Consider the following 17,277-nt stretch of genomic DNA (forward strand, 5'->3'; position numbering starts at 1 on the left):
TATGGTCAACATTATGTTATTTATTAATTCATTTTTTTTTTTATAGAACACATTGAGTGTACATAAAACACCATTTGAATTTCCATAAATATTTCATATTAAAGAGGAAATATGTTTCACCTTTGTGCCTGGATAGAAAATGATTAAGAGTTACAATCATGTCGTAGCAGAGAGACAATGGAGAATAAGGCACGATACATCAATCTGTTACACAAGAGCCATGCTATCCTATAGTCCACATTTATTCATGACGCTATTTAACGGCGCCGTAAAGCGAAATCACATATATATATATATATCATTAGTATTCTCTGCATGCTGAAGAAAGACATTGAACTCGACGACGTAGAAAAAGATTGCAGACCTGTCAACCTTTATAAGAAGAGACCCCGTGGCTCAGTAAGGGATGTCTGTACTATCACACTAAGTATAGGAATCTAGATCCTATAACATTTGGTCATGACGCAAGGGAAACGCGTTACTGCTACTATGGCAAAGTGCATTACATCCTGATTGAAGCCGACTGAGCCACTGTCTCTAAAAGCAAAGAAGAAGCTTGAACAATCATTTCCAAGGCGAAAAATCCTTTGATATGAAGAAATCAATTTATTCCCAAGCTGAAGCCTCCATCCTTCTCTAGCTTTATTATACAGGCAAGGGACATCTTTTCTCTTAGATAGTCCTTATCATCATATGGTATGTACATGCAAACCCCAGTCGTTCTCCTGCAAAGTGTACAGTAGGCTCTTTCCTGATTGTCTAAGCATTTGTGCATATTTTAGAAAGAAGGGACGAGGGAGGCCAGAGCAGAAGGAAAGAAGAGGCACGAGGTGTCAAGACAGATGCTAGCAACGAGGTGGTACACATTGGATCATCAGAAAGAGGAGGGCAATTGAAGAAGAAAAAAAACGACGAGCTAAGGCATAAGTACACTTCAAATACATGTTTATACAAAGAATATCATACACAACATTCAGTATAAATGGACAAGGACATAATAACAACAAAAAAAACTGATACACAAATCTAACCTATACACACGTCCCTACATATTTTTCAGCCATTTTTTCTTTCCCTGTAAACGAATGTTTGACGTGATCGAAGTGACATTGCATTCTAGTCAGTGAGTGATGTTGTAAGGCACCGCTTGGGTTGCTGTGGTTTGCCAGGACGCTCTGACCAACATATGATACACCCATTGACTTGTCCGTATATTAGAGTCCAACACACATAAAGAAGAGGCAATCAGTAACGAAACGAGTATTCAGTCTTTACTGAGCTGTTTGGTCCATGGAAGAGCAAGAGTTGTCATTTAAGGCAAGTGTAGTAATTGTCACAGTCCCTCTCATTATATCTAAGGCCATCTCACATTATATTATAACATTCGTTCATATGAAGCTTTGCAGTTTCCTGTTAATGACCACCAGTCGGCCAATCGTTCTGCAGCGTCATGAGGGGCAAGAAAATCAGGCATCTGGGAAATGTAGCAATGAGGAAGTGGTAATGTGAAAGCTCTCTGTTAAGGGGTTCCTCATGTGGATATAGGAGCTTTGGTTTGGGGTCCTTTTGCCTCTGTCCCTTTTTGTATCTGCAGAGAGTTTATGTACTGAGATGCACTGAGATGCTGGACAGGTCGTTTCGGATGATCTCATTGACTGTGGAGATAAAAGGAGAGATATTGTTACTCGAAGAAAAGAAAAAAAACATACCTCTCATTATATCATCATCGTCACAATATTAATCTTCATCATCTTCATCAACATCATCATCATCACCATTATCTGTAGCTGTACCACATGATATTTGGTGGTTAAAAGTTTGTCACTGTGATTTCTGCGGGTTCATGTTTGTCATGTTTGTCACCCCCCAAAAAAAAGATTTAGATGCAAGTGGCTGTTCCACTGGATGTCATAAGGTGTATGCACCAATTTGTAAGTCGCTCTGGATAAGAGCGTCTGCTAAATGACTTAAATGTAATGTAAATGTAGTAATATCTCCACTTTCTCAACAGCAGCACAACTGCAAGGTGAAAAAGAAATAACTCATTCTAAATCTCTTTTGACACAGCAATAAATATACTTTTCTTAAGAGTTTTCAGTGAATCACCACTCTGGGATTTAGATACAATTACACACACACCCTTATTCTCTTTTTCGTCTTTCCCGTTCTAGATCCTGTGCCCGCGTGTTTCCCACAGTTGGGCAGACAGAGAGCAGTCCCCTCTCTTTATCTGCTGTGTGTTTTGGCACATTGGGGGGAAGTGGCTGACCAGGGCCCTAGGACTGGTAGCAAACAAGAGGCTCCTCAGGGCACCCCAATGTAAAGCAGAGATAGAGAGAGAGAGAGACAGAGAGAGAGACAGAGAGAGAGACAGAGACAGAGACAGAGACAGAGACAGAGACAGAGAGAGAGAGAGAGAGAGAGAGAGAGAGAGAGAGAGAGAGAGAGAGAGAGAGAGAGAGAGAGAGAGAGCCACTCAGTCTGGAACTCAGTGAGGTCACTATCCACATCACTGGAGGCGGGAAAGGAAGTCAACCACCTCCTCATATCCACTCTGCACCCACAGACCTGGGCAGACTGGGCCTACTTTATCAGCTCCTAGCCCACTGGACAAACAGGCAGAGAGGAGGGGACGGGGGCTTATCTAACGAGGGCACCCTTTCATTTATTGTGGGAGTAGAAGTGTGTACATGATTAAATACTGTATTTTCCCGGTGTTTCTATGAATATGAATGTTTATGGATATGAGTTGTGATAAACGAGTTCAGTATGTGAATTATAATTTACTTAAACAGCTCGGTACAGGTAAACATTTTTAAATCATTCTGAATAGAATGCTTGGACATATGCACGCATGCGCACATGCACACACACACAGAGTTGGGGCTCACCTCCCTTTCATGAGGAACTACTGGATAAAGTCAACCGAAGCCGGCTGTTTTTACCAGTGATTCCGCTCCGGGCTAAACAGGCTTTTACACGTTGAGGTTATTTTTAGTTACAAAAACGGCAAACAAGCATGTTACAATTAAATGATCAAACTTTAATGCCAGTCTTTTCAATTCCATCGTTGTGTGAGAAACAAGAAAATAGCTTGGGGCAGAGAAGTGTTGTCGAGGGAGGGAAAATCCAACACCTCAGCAGTGTATGCCACAAATGTACCTTTTCTCTGAGAGAAAAGCAGTAGGAAGCTCTTCTTGTCAGTCAGGGTAAAAACACTCCCGTCTCAACACCCACGCATTAACCACAGTGTTGTTTTTCTATTCTTTATCAACTAATATTTTCCATTTTCAAAGCGCAGGATTTTCCATGGTGAATTTAAAAAAAATCTCATTTGTACAGGTACTACCTTTGACTGACGGCCTCCTATCTGAGCCCTGTTGACGTTCAGCAAGCGACCGAAACAGGATGTGGCTAACTGTTACACCACACAACTATCACAAACAGTTATTTATAACTAGCTATTTGCCGTCAGTTATCTGTGTCTCAAGGAGAAAATAATCATTCTTAGGTAGGCCTCAAAACAATTGACTGACCAGGGACAAATTAGTTTGTATTCGTGTTTGGTGTTTTACTGTGCTTAGAGATCCCCATAACATGTTATGTAAAACTTTATTGCATTATTAATTTATGAAGTCTTGTCTCAAATTATGTGCACATGTTACTAGGTAGGGATTGTCCTAAGTTGTAGGCTAGTATCAAGGTTAAGGCTTCAAGTCCTGGATCATGTTCATGGAAATGATTTCAAACAAAAAAATCAACGTTTCTCATTGGACGAGTAAAGGTAGTCCCTCCCTATTTCAGGCAGTTTTCTTCCATTTGGTACCTAATGGACATGACAAAGTACTGTACCCTAGCCCACCCTGCCTAGTCCTTAAGGAGAAACACATTCTTCTGAGGTGAAGAAATAAGGGAAAAGGGGTCAGAGGTCGGCCTAGGTCCTCTCACTGCATTCGTCTTCCGTGACGCAACACTAACCCAGATGAGAGTGCTTCACTCAATTCACTCCCCCATCCACCTCACTCTCTCCCATATGAAGGAGATAAGCACAAAAACCCAGTAAAATGTTGCTATAAATCAAGGCAGTTCAAGGTATTGCACAACCTTGTGAGCTAGTGCAAGTCTGCAATGTCTCCTCATAGACGGAGTAAGACCCTACCAAATATGCCCAACTGACAAAACAAGACCAACGATCACACTTCATGCACATGATAATGTGAATCGTCGTTAGATAGGCAGTCAGTATCAAATGTAGTTATATTATATAAAGTCCTATTAATTTAGGTTACGACAATATTATCGCAATATTATTGCAACCGCCACAGACGTTAATGTGTGACTCTCCTTGGATCAAACTTTGATTGATGAGAACACTCTAGTATTGTCATGTAAATCCAACCTGTTTGACCAGCTTCTACACAGCATTGGAAACTTTTTAGGTTCCTGTTTCTGATGCATGGAAAGCTATAAGTGGGAGAAGTCCTTTGTTGAATCGACAGAAACAGTGGAAAATTCAACGGAACATATTCCACTCATGCAAAACAACACAATCCGCGCCAGATGAATAATAGCATCATACTTTATTAGCTCAAGTGCCTCTAATCACATCCAACCCACAGCCATAGCTGTCAGCCTGTTTAACAGCTCATTTTGGAAGGTGTGAGAGTGACAGAGGGTGAATCTCAATTGGGATCCTTGGTTTCTCACCTCCTCTCTCCTCGCCTCCTTAAGAGGGGAGGATCATTTGATTTTCTCCTACAATCAGTGCGGTTACATGCACACAAACATATGATGATTGTGCATGGTCAGGGGAATATAATAGTTTGTTTAAAACGATTACACAATTTTGCAAGAACAACGATTTCCCTAATAACCCTGTTGATATGGACACATCTGAATTTCGGCTACCTAATGAGCCTTTATACCGCAGAGAAGCCTTTTTGATTCTGAGTTCGGACATATAAAGTTTGTATGTAGAAAATGTACTTTCGGTTTCTCCAAGCTCACTTCACTCTTGCAGATCACATAAACGGGTTGGAACGCCAATGAAGCTGTTTCCATGTCCCGATAATTTCGAAAGATTACTCAGAAGACCAGGTGTTTTATCATCGGCGTATGCTTACTTCGATGGTGACCGTACGCTGCTTATAAGCAAAGTGTTTACACGATTATTACCATAATCGATTTTAGAATCAAATTATTACTGTGCATGTAAATGTACTCAGTGTTTGGAGAAGGAGAGGAGGTTTTAGTATGGAAATATAGTGTGTCAATGAAGGAGCCATTGCTCCTACCCACCTCAATAATTATCCTGCCGCAGTACCTCCTATGTGTTTGTGCGGTGGGGAGTACACGTCGAACCATGTTTCTAAGGACGGACGGACAACAGATGGATGTATCTCTGGGATTGGCTTGGGTTGGGCTCTCTAATCTCTCTGCTACAATACATCAGGGAAGAAGCAGCTTTCCCTCCGGGGTGTGGCCCTACTGAACAAGTGTATAGAGAGAGAGCTCTCCAAGGTATTCTCTCTGTCGGCACAAACAGTCATTAAAAAGACTTCCCTCATCTCAGGGAGGAGCTACCAGGCACCTCTGAAAGGGCCCAAAGTGCACAGCAGAGGGACTGCAATGCCATGTAATTAAATTTCAAGCTTTGAATAAACCATGTTTGTCAGTTGTTCATGAAATTAGAACACAGAACCAAGTGAACCGTGAGGTTTGGATTACAGGCTGCTGTTAGGTTAAGCTACTGTAACGTGCCTGAAATGGACGCCAAAGGCAGTAGGCACCCAAAAGGTTAAAGAGCTTGTCAACGTTCAATTCTGATAAAGACTGATCCGAGACCAACAGCAAAGTCCATCAGAGCAGCAGTGGAGCAATTTGGCCCTGTTCTGATTGAGTTATTCAGGCAGAAGCATTAAGACTTCATTTGGGCGAGGAGAACGTGCCACCCGAGCTCCCCCAGCCGAACCTGACCCACGCGGGGGATTGAGTTAGCCGAGGTTAGCGGATAGCGCTGGCGTCGGGGTTCGATAACATCCAGGCTATCCTCTGAGAACAGAGGATAGCCATGTGGTTAGAGGAGACGGAGAGGAGAGCCTCCTGGGCCGCAAAAACACTCGGTGGTCCCTGCAAGCGTAACCCGATTCCCAATTTACCCAATCAACGACTGGCAAGGACCTGGCAGCAGCGCTGACTTCACTTCACCTTCTTCCTGTTCAACTTTCTAAACATACCCTTTGAACTCTGAGTTGTAAGCGCTGTAAGAGAGGCATCCTCTGCTTGGGAGTTTCTATTCTCTCTGGCTGCTCATGAAGAAAGGCATAGCTCACTTCCTGAAACACTTTCACAGGGTGGATAAACTAAATCAACTCCAGTTGTGTTAGGGTTAGAGACCTTGGTGCCGTACGTAGGGGTACTCTTCATATGCTTACACTTCCTCTCGTGACCCATCGTGCCTTGTGAGAAAGACAAGCACAGCTTCCACCTATTGTGTTCTGGCTCCCTACTGCATATGAAGAAGCTGCTCTGAATCATAATGGTCATTCATATAAACATTCTGAATATAAACATGGACACACACCCGCATGCAGGCCCACAAGACAGCGTCCGCGAATGCACGCACACAGGCAAGCAGAGATGCAGACAGACGCAAACAGGCTCGCACAGAGGAGCACGCAGGCAGACACACACATGAAAACAATGCCATGAAAATTCATATGATTTAAGGAGCAATAACGTACTGCAACAAAACTATGCATTTACCCATCTCTATTTCAAAATACTGTAATAGGCAGAAGAGGGGCGCACAGCCATTAGGATATCCACCAAAATAAATGCTAAACCTCGTTTGAACTGAACGTGTACGTGAAATTGATTTGGTGAGGAAGCTGAACTGGAGTTTGAAGCTGCTAAAGAGAGACAATTGAATTTCCTGCTACATATTACTTTTGTTTCCCCACAAATATCAAATCTGCTCTCGGGTTTCAGCAGAAACGCTTCATTGACAATTTGCAGCCTCCCACGCATGTCTGCAACAGCTAGAGGGAGAGGCTGGATGCACGTCACTCACTCCTCTTCTCATAAGGATCTGTCAGAACCAGTGTTGTGAAGGGGGGTGAAAGGGTCAGAGCATGCAGACAGGCACACACATACGCACGCACGCGGTACACACACACAGAACCTATGCATGCACGCAGACACACAGACACACACACACACACACACACACACACACACACACACACACACACACACACACACACACACACACACACAGACAGACAGACAGACAGACAGACAGACAGACAGACAGACAGACAGACAGACAGACAGACAGACAGACAGACAGACAGACAGACAGACAGACACGTGCACTCCTATAGATAAATGCAGTTGGACACAGAGAAATGACACGAAGCTAATTCGTCTGGGCTTTACCCTGGGAAGCCCTGTGGGTGTAATGATGTGATTATATGTGCAGATGTGGATATATCATCCCCACAACTCTGCGGATGTGTGAAGCCTGCCTTTCCCCATGTGGAAGCACTCAGCCTCACAACTGACCTGAGGAGACGAAAGAAAAAGTTAAAGTGTGTGGAAGAGAGAGTTGAGAGAGGCGCGGGGGGGGTAGCTGGAGTCGACTCTGAGGGTCTCTGCTCGAATTTTACAACCCTTCCGGCAGCAGCTGGGCAGCTGCGCAGACGTTGCTGTGTGCCCTGGGCCTCGGCCAATCCACTTCCTTCACTGCCAAGGTGCAGACCAATGGTAAGGGGGGAGGAGAGAACGGGGGGGGGATAATGGTTAACAGAGGCAGAGGCCACGCTGGCGGATATAGGGAGAGCGGGAGTCCTTGGATCTCCAAGAATACTTTCCTCTGATGGCTGCTACTGCTTGCTGGACCTCTGAGTATTGCTCCACGGAGAACAGCTTTGAAAAATGGCAAAGCCATTTGTTTCTTAATACCACGTGGAGCGGTGGAGAGCAGGGAGTGGAGAGATAACGTGAGATAAAGTGAAGTGCTGCTCTCATCTCATCTCCACCTGTGTCTTCCTACGTGAGTCTCTGATGTGCTCCTCATATCTCAGACAGCTTGCTTCCTTGGCCCCCGAAGTCAGATGAAGCCCCGCTCGTTGCCAGGCTAAATGAGTGGACCCCTAGAGAGCTAGTGAGCGCCTTCTCTGTGCTCAGCCCAGGCAGTAGCCAGAGGGCTGCAACTGCCGCATCACAGACCGAAATAGGCTGAAAAAAACAATAGCCAGCCACCCCAAAATTGGACAGCCAATCTAAACACAACAGATTTTTTCACTGAAAACCACCCGACACTGATTTGCTTGTTTTGGCAAGGCACTTTCTCTTTGATCTTCTATGGTGTGTCGCTACTGCTGCCTCCCCTCCCTATCTTACTTCTCTGTGAGATGCCGCCGCCACCACCCGTTCCTCTCCTCCTCTCACTTCCTCTAAGGCCCTGGGGGCGGTGGGTGTGTTCGGCGGGGCCCGTCTCCGGGGACGAGGCTGGGGAGGTGTTTACATGGTTAGGGCCGCTCTCCTGTGAGCTCATCATTGATGGACTGAAATAAGTCACTTGATTGCCTTCGCTGTGTCCTCTCCCAGTTTCTCTGCTACTAACAGTACAAAGTAAAGCAGTGGTACCAAGATTCCCTGATATATTTGGTAATAAAATTAAAACGGGGGTTCGTCCCTTCCTTCACGCTATAGCAATGCGATATGCGTTTCGTTATGCTTAAAGCCACAACGACTAAAAGTATCCGAGTGAGAAAGTGAGTGAAACACACGTCTGCATGGTGGAGATATGAAAGGAGACAGATTTAAAAACGCTCAGCATGCCTCATTTGACTAAAAGTTTCAATGCTAAAATAACGATGGCCGTCGGATATGGCCGGTCTGATTGATAGTGAATTGGAAAGGCATGAGGCAACAGTGGCTAATGCACATGGATAGAGATCTCACTTCTTGAATATGGCGGAAAAGCATGGCCATGTTGAAGCGATCATACTGTGCTAGATTACAACCATCTGAGTGAGGATTTGGCCGTAACACCTGCACATAATGGGATTTATGACATCAGCGTTTTGTATTCTGCCTCTTTAAATCACCTGTTCCCTGTCGGTTGTAAATGTGGGATTTCTGAATCCACGTTCTATCTAGAAAACCACATTCCCTGCATCCAAAAAGTCTTACCTTAAGTGCACGTTTTATTAGCCCCTATCTATCACAGACATAAGGCTTAGAGAGGTACCTCGTCGTTTGAGCGTGCGTGCGTGTGTGCGTGTGTGTGTGTGTGTGTGTGTGTGTGTGTGTGTGTGTGTGTGTGTGTGTGTGTGTGTGTGTGTGTGTGTGTGTGGAGAGCCTGGCGCTTGGCCTTGGACTGGACCGTTGCTCTTTCCATCCCGGTGAAGAGGTATTGAGCTACTGTTCTTCGCCATCTCTTTCATGCATTATGAAAGGGAGCCCTTGAACTTGACAACATTCTCCTGGAGCACCCATCCCACTGCCAGCAGGGATATTGTCTCAATCTGCCTCGCAGTATTGGATATACTGTGAAGACCTTGCAATGAGGAACTTCCAGGAGTCACGGCACATCACAGCGCAGCACTAAAACTCAGGATGGACACTAAAATCCACAAAAGGCTCAAGCAGTGCAGAGAAACGTCTCTGGTCTCCAACACTCCCGCTGAGATCTCGCGGCTGACCTACAGGGCCAGACTTATATTTACTGTAAGTCTCAGATCTGATTTACTCTCATTCCACTGACCTGGAATCTGCTCTGAGTCTGCACGGTTTGAAATCTTCTCCCACCTGCTCCGATTGGTAGACTGAGAGGTAAAAAGGGTCAACTCGTGGACTTACTTACCTGGGATAGGGTTCAAGTGAAGGGTTGGCTTGGCAAGTCCTCTCCTCATGCCAACCGCTTTTAATTTACCTGTGCAGACAGACAACCTTCCTACATCTGGAGGTCCTGATCCATCCAGCCATCCTAGATAATATAACATCGATATGGATCCCAGGATATCTGTTCCAACTTCTTCCTACACACATCAGAGCAACCCACATGCGCCCACATGCAAACTAACACACACAGACAGACACACACACACGAACGCACGCACGCACACACACACACATAAACAAAAACCTATCTGAGCCGTCACTGGTAAATCCTAGCTGGTGGTTTCACCTGATTATGGCCATACAATTTCATCCCCTGTAGATTTGCTGCTTGACATCGCTCGGGGAGTTCGGCCACATGAACGTCTTAGCAGAGAGGGAGTCCCGCTCTTTTTTTTCCTCCTAAATACAGTCAATCTCGCTGACTCAATTAAAACATATGTGACATCTCCGCTCACTTGGAGCATTTAACAACTGACCTTATCTGACGCGAGGAGCGTGCGAGCAGGTTTGACATGAGCGATGTCTAACACCTAACAGAGGGAATGTCAATTTACCCATCTAAAGAAAGATAAACTAACATTTTAAAGAGGGCAGCTTTGCCATCTCATATCACCTCCTAGTTTTAAACTGGACTCCCCCAGACAAGCTCATTCAACCTCAGCGTGGTCATTCTCTGCCCTACAGGTGCTCAGTGGGAAAATGAGAAAAAGAGAGAGAACCCCCCCCAGCCACCCATAGCCCTTCTCATTGCAGCTTCTGCCCTATTGCTTCCTATCCCTCTCTAAATATATATATATATAATATACTTGTATGCCATTTAGTAGACGCTTTTATCCAAAGGAACTTCCCACTGGGTGAAAACTGGTTGAATCAATGTTGTTTACACGTCATTTCAACCCAAGAAATCAATGTAACGACGCTAAATCAACGTGGAAAACTGATTGGATTTGCAAAAAGTCAACAACGTACTGTAAGGCTATTTAGTCATTTTTTCACCCATCTCTTAACCTAAATCCAATGACATGGTGACATTTATTGTTGATTTTACGTTGGATTCTAGGTTAGTTCACAACTCAATCAAATGTAAATAAAAACTAGATGTTGAACTGAGGTCTGTGCCCCGTGTGTTACAGTCATGCGTGCGTACAGTATATTACTCTCTCTCTCTCTCTCTCTCTCCCTCTCTCTCTCTCTCTCTCTCTCTCTCTCTCTCTCCCTCTCTCTCTCTGTATCGCTGCCTCTCTCTCTGTCCCTCTCTTTCTCTGTCTCTCTCTCTCTACATGTCTCTCTCTCTGTCTCGCTCTCTCTGTCTCTCTCTGTCTCTCTGTCTACGATTCTCATTTCACAAGGAGAATATATGCTCCAAAGTAGAAAATATCTCCCGTGATCCTGATGCTAAAACTTGACATGATTACAGAAAGAACTACAGAAGAAATCGATAAATAACTGCACGATTATAAATGTGTATACGAGAAAACTCCTTTCCTGTCTGTTGAAACATCTGTGTTGAGGATGATTTGTGTAACGGCCGGCACCATTGAAACCGGCGGTGATGTGCTGTTAGTATATAGGCTAGTGTCAGAAGCTCCTGGGGGACTATTCGTTCTTCCCCAGTCTCTCTCTCCTCTCTGTCTCCATCTCTCTCTCTCCACCTCTCTCTCCCCATCTCTCTCTCTCCACATCCCTCCCTCCTTCCCTCCATCTCTCTATCTCTCTATTTCTCTCTCCACATCCCTCCCTCCCTCCCTCTATCTCTCTAATTCTCTCTCCACATCCCTCCCTCCTTCCCTCCATCTCTCTATCTCTCTATTTCTCTCTCCACATCCCTCCCTCCCTCCCTCTATCTCTCTAATTCTCTCTCCACATCCCTCCCTCCCTCCCCCTCTCTCTCTCTCTATTTCTCTCTCCACATTTCTCTCTCCACATCCCTCCCTCCCTCCCTCCCTCCCTCCCCCTCCCCCTCCCTCCCTCCCTCCCTCCCTCCCTCCCTCCCTCCCTCCCTCCCTCCCTCCCTCCCTCCCTCCCTCCCTCCCTCCCTCCCTCCCATTCCCTCCTCCCTCCCTCCCTCCATCCCCCCCCTCCCTCCCCTCCCTCCCTCCCTCTATTTCTCTCTCCACATTTCTCTCTCCACATCCCCCCTCTCTCTCTCTCTATTTCTCTCTCCACATCTCTCAATTCAATTCGCTTTATGGGCATGACATAACAATGTACATATTGCCAAAGCTTATTTTGGATATTTACAATATAAAAAATATATATATAAAATGAGAATCAAAATGGTCAACGGGACAACAGTAACAACAATAACCGAGGGTCAAAATAACCAAACATTCACCAATAACAATAACCATACATTCAACAATAACAATAACCATACATTCACCAATAACAATAAGCATACAGTAGAGGACATGTGCAGGTTGATTGGTCTGTCAGACACCGTCCCTCAACTTTTGGCAACCCACAGCTCTCTGCGTTCTCCCCACGCGTAGCCTATCCTCATGAGAGAGGTCTTTGAAACCTTGAATAAGGGTTTCAAATTTGTGGAAATGACACTCTTTAATTGTTATATATTTTTGACATTTTGTCAGGAAATGCAGCTCCGTCTCAGGTTCTGCTGTTGTGCAGTGGTTGCACAGCCTTTCCTCTACAGGGAAACAGATTTTCCTGTGTCTACCCTTCTCAATGGCAAGGCTGTGCTCACTGAGTCTGTACTTTGTCAATGTTTTTCTTTTGCTTTGTGCTTGTGTTTGTGTTTCCCAATAAGAAATATAGTTTTGTTTTGACTGTGTTGTAATTTGGTTTATCCTGATTGATTGGGTGTTCTGGTCCTGAGGTTTCCGTGTGTTAGTAGAACAGGTTTGTGAACTCAGCCCCAGGACCAGCTGGGGGAGGGGACTCTTTTCTTTGCTCAGCTCTTGGCATTGCAGGGCTTGGTAATGATATGAACTTAATTGCTATTTTTTGAGTTTTTATTATTAGTGGATATTGGCCTAATTCTGCCGTGCATGCATTGTTTGTAGTTTTCCTCTGGACATGTAGGAGAATCTTACAGATCTCTGCATTCAGGGTTTCAATTGGGTGTTTGTCCCATTTGATGAAATCTTGTTTTGCGAGTGGACTCCACACCTCGCTGCCATAAAGTGCAATTGGTTCAATGACATATTCAATTAGATTTAGCCAAATTTGAATAGGTATTTCAAATTGAATTAGGATTAGGTATTTCCCTCTCTCTCTCTCTCTCTCTCCCCCATCTACATCTCTCTCTCTCTCTACATCTCTCTCTCTCTCTACATCTCTCTCTCCCCACGTCTCTCTCTCTCTCCCAATCTACATCTCTCTCTCTCCCCATCTACATCTCTCTCTCCCCCCATTCACATCTCTCTCTCTCTCTCTCTCTCTACATCTCTCTCTCTCTCCCCATCTACATCTCTCTCTCTCCCCATCTACATCTCTCTTTCTCTCTCTCTCCCCATCTACATCTCTCTCTCCCCGTCTACATCTGTCTCTCCCCATCTACATCTCTCTCTCTCCCCCATCTACATCTCTCTCTCTCCCCATCTACATCTATCTCTCTCTCTCTCTCTCTCTCTCCCTCTCCATCCCCACGTCTCTCTCTCTCTAATTTTCCACCATAATTTGCAAATAAATTCATTAAAAATCCTACAATGTGATTTTCTGGATTTTTTTTCTCATTTTGTCTGTCATAGTTGAAGTGTACCTATGATGAAAATTACAGGCCTCTCTCATATTTTTAAGTGGGAGAACTTGCCCAATTGGTGGCTGACTAAATACTTTTTTGCCCCACTGTATCTCTCTCTCTCTCTCCCTCTCCCTCTCCCTCTCTCTCTCTCTCTCTCTCTCTCTCTCTCTCTCTCCCCATATACATCTCTCTCTCTCTCCCATATACATATCTCTCTCTCTCCCATATACATATCTCTCTTTCTCTCCCCATATCTCTCTCTCTCCCCATCCGTCTTCCTCCCACCCTCTCTCTCTCTCCCCATATACATCTCTCTCCCATATACATATCTCTCTTTCTCTCCCCATATCTCTCTCCCTCCCCATCCGTCTTCCTCCCACTCTCTCCCACTCTCTCTCTCTCTCTCTCTCTCTCTCTCTCTCTCTCTCTCTCTCTCTCTCTCTCTCTCTCTCTCTCTCTCTCTCTCTCTCTCTCTCTCTCTCTCTCTCTCTCTCTCTCTCTCTCTCTATATACATTTCTCTCTCTCCCATCTACATCTCTCTCTTTCTCTCTCTCTACATCTCTCTCCCCCCATCTCTCCCTCTCTCTCCCCAGTTACATCTCTCTCTCTCTCCATCTACACCTCTCTCTCTCCCCACGTCTCTCTCTCTCCATCTACATCTCTCTCTCTCTTTCCCCATCTACATATCTCTCTCTCCATCTACCTCTCTCTCTCTCTCTCCATCTACATCTCTCTCTCTACATCTCTCTCTCTCTCTCTACATCTCTCTCTCTCTCTCTGTCTCTCTCTCTCCCCCCTTCCTCTCCCCCCTCTTTTCACTCCCTCCCCTCAGCCGAACACAGTGGAGATGGTGAGCTTGCCAAGAGCAGCAAACCCCACGTCATTCTCTATCCTGTCTGGCTGGAACAGCCCTCTTCTGTTGACATCCGTCACTACAGGATACTATTTCACTGAGCTAATACATTTCAGATGGCGTCTATTATAAACGAGTCTGAAATGAGAGATCTGCTTCTGTTTACCGGTGCCACAGGTATTTACCTTCCCCAACAAACTAAAAACTAAAAACCCATATGAAGTGTGAGAGTGAGGACTTACAGTGTGGCAGTGGCAGACCCACATTGTAAAGGGGGACTTAACACAGAAATCTGTGTTTGTCTGTCTGTGTGTGTGTGTGTGTGTGTGTGTGTGTGTGTGTGTGTGTGTGTGTGTGTGTGTGTGTGTGTGTGTGTGTGTGTATCTACGCGTGGGCGTAGATTGTGTGTTGTGTGTGTGTGCCAGCAGACAATCCCAGCAGAGAGAAAAGATTTACCATGTACCATTCAGAAGCCAATATGTTAGTGGTCTGGAGCAGAGGAAGCTACAATCATATCTAGTATAATGTCTTTGCCAGGCTACAGATAACCTCAACGGCTCACAGGCCAAAGGGGAGTCAAATGGGAGTCAATCAAATCCGGAGGAGAATAATATAGATCATCCTGTCAGTGTTGTAAACCACATGCACATCAATCATCTTTAGATGCTGTGGAGAGAATGCATGGGACTATGGGTCGCTGGGGTACCACCACCACCCTCACCACCTCACCCAGATGCATGGCCCATCCCAGGCCAAGCCACAGGCCTCTCTTTGGGGCTTGACCCGCTGTGATTCGCGTGGCCCGGTGGCTTCTGGATGTGTACTCTCGGAGCCTCGGAATGCAAGCCACAGAAACCAGCCATCTAAACTGCTGCGTCAGGAGAATCTGCATAAACACACATCACATGCCCATCCAGGCAAGTACAAATGATAGACTAATGAAATGTCCTACCGACGCACACACACCCGCGCGCACCCGCACCGGCACACACACCTTACTTTCATTAGATCAATTAGGAGAAAGCACAGCAAGCCACAGTGTCAATTGGCCACTCTTCAAAGAACTGGAGTTTGTGATGCCATAGATTGGCCTCTACCTGAATCAGTTCACGTACTGTACCTAACCATGTGCGCACAGCATGGAATAATTAGACAACAATCAGACACTCTCACAGTAGCAAATCGTCTAGAAGCATTCCTGACATCTGAGCATTCTTTCATAAACACAAAACCCATTAAAAAGGAAATCTGGTCTCGCATCTAATTACATCAGGCCACTGACATGGAGAGACCCAATTTGTTTAGATATAGAGCTGCAGTTACGTGGTCGATGGATTCTTTCACAGTGACTGCGGATATTATGACGGAGCGGCTGAAAGCACAGCAGACTACTGCGGTTAAGCTACTGGGCCTGTAGGGACACATTTGAAAACACCCAGAGCCCAATGGAACTGAATAGGTTGACATTTCAAGACAATATATAGAACTTTTGTCTCTGGGGTTGCTCTTGAGACAAAAGGGGTCCCTTAAATATAAACATTGCCCAGAAATGACCTAATTGGACAGAACGGGACACATATTCCCACACCCATGAGCAAAAGCATACATTGTTAGCTTAAACCTAAGGATTGGATGGACTTCTTAGATCTCAACTCAAGAGATGGAGGAATGTTTTTTCACGAATACAACAAAAATCATCTAACTTCCATATAGCGTGTTTCAAGTTAGAGTCTTCCTACAGCTCATCCGAACCAATCACCTTCCTCGTGAGTTTACGACAAGGATACTGCAATTCAAAGCTCGATTGGGGACAGCCTATCGTACGTCCGCTATTATATGTAACCACTTAGATGGGACTATTTCCCCTTTCCTCCTGATCTTGGATCGGAGAGCCTATAACACGGTGCCATGTCATAATAGGGGGGAAACGTGTAGAAGGCAGCTGGTCCCGAACAGCAACCAGAGAGCTTCTCAAACCTGGCCAAGAGGACCAAGATAAAAGCACACTGAGAGGAAACAGAACACAGTGCTAAAAGGTAGTCCAAGGTGCTTCACACACACGCACACACACACACACACACACACACACACACACACACACACACACACACACACACACACACACACACACACACACACACACACACACAGACACAGACACAGACACAGACACAGACACACACACACACACACACACACACACACACACACACACACACACACACACACACACACACACACACACACACACACACACGGTGCAAAGGTAACCTATTCCTCAAAGCGCGAAGGGGATCTCGCTATGACCATGAGATCATGGTCTATTCTGATTCCGGGGTTTCACCGAGTCTAGCATGCATTTATTATATTGCAGAACTTCAAATAGTTACATTAAAAGTGTAAGGAGTGAAGAGATCTCTCGGAAGACTTTCCTTTAATCCTATTTCTAAGTCATTGCGTACTATATGCGTAAGTAATGTGACAAGCAAAGAAAGGATATTCATCGTGACTAATAGTACATTGGGCCAGTCGATGATAACAATAGTAAAATGAGAAAAATATTTGTTTAAAAGGCCGGGTACAAGACATGGTTTTGATTCCACTAGGAGAAACCTGCAGATGACACAATGTCCTAGTGGTCTTCATTGTCTCTCTAACCATCTTCTAAGCGCTCAATGTCTCTCAGAGACCTATCCATACGGCCTTGTACTCTTTTTTCCTCCCATTATAAAACTTCCCAAAAGCCTACACCCTCCTTTATCCACCGTCAGTTCAAGGTCCTGCCAGGAAAACAAGATTCCTAACATG

General features: G+C 45.1%; 1 protein-coding gene across 2 annotated transcripts in view; it reads right to left on the reverse strand.

The window, feature by feature from the left end:
• LOC118367295 (nuclear factor of activated T-cells, cytoplasmic 1-like) overlaps nucleotides 1-17,277 on the reverse strand; it is an 89,323-nt gene continuing 72,046 nt past the window's right edge. For both annotated transcript variants that reach the window (XM_052494101.1, XM_052494102.1), the window contains exon 10: nucleotides 1-1,655. In XM_052494101.1, coding sequence (XP_052350061.1) covers nucleotides 1,600-1,655 — 56 coding nt within the window. In that variant the 3' untranslated portion in view covers nucleotides 1-1,599. The remainder of the gene's footprint in view (nucleotides 1,656-17,277) is intronic.

The sequence above is a fragment of the Oncorhynchus keta genome, chromosome 34 (assembly GCF_023373465.1).
Source record: "Oncorhynchus keta strain PuntledgeMale-10-30-2019 chromosome 34, Oket_V2, whole genome shotgun sequence".
Classification (NCBI taxonomy): domain Eukaryota; kingdom Metazoa; phylum Chordata; class Actinopteri; order Salmoniformes; family Salmonidae; genus Oncorhynchus; species Oncorhynchus keta.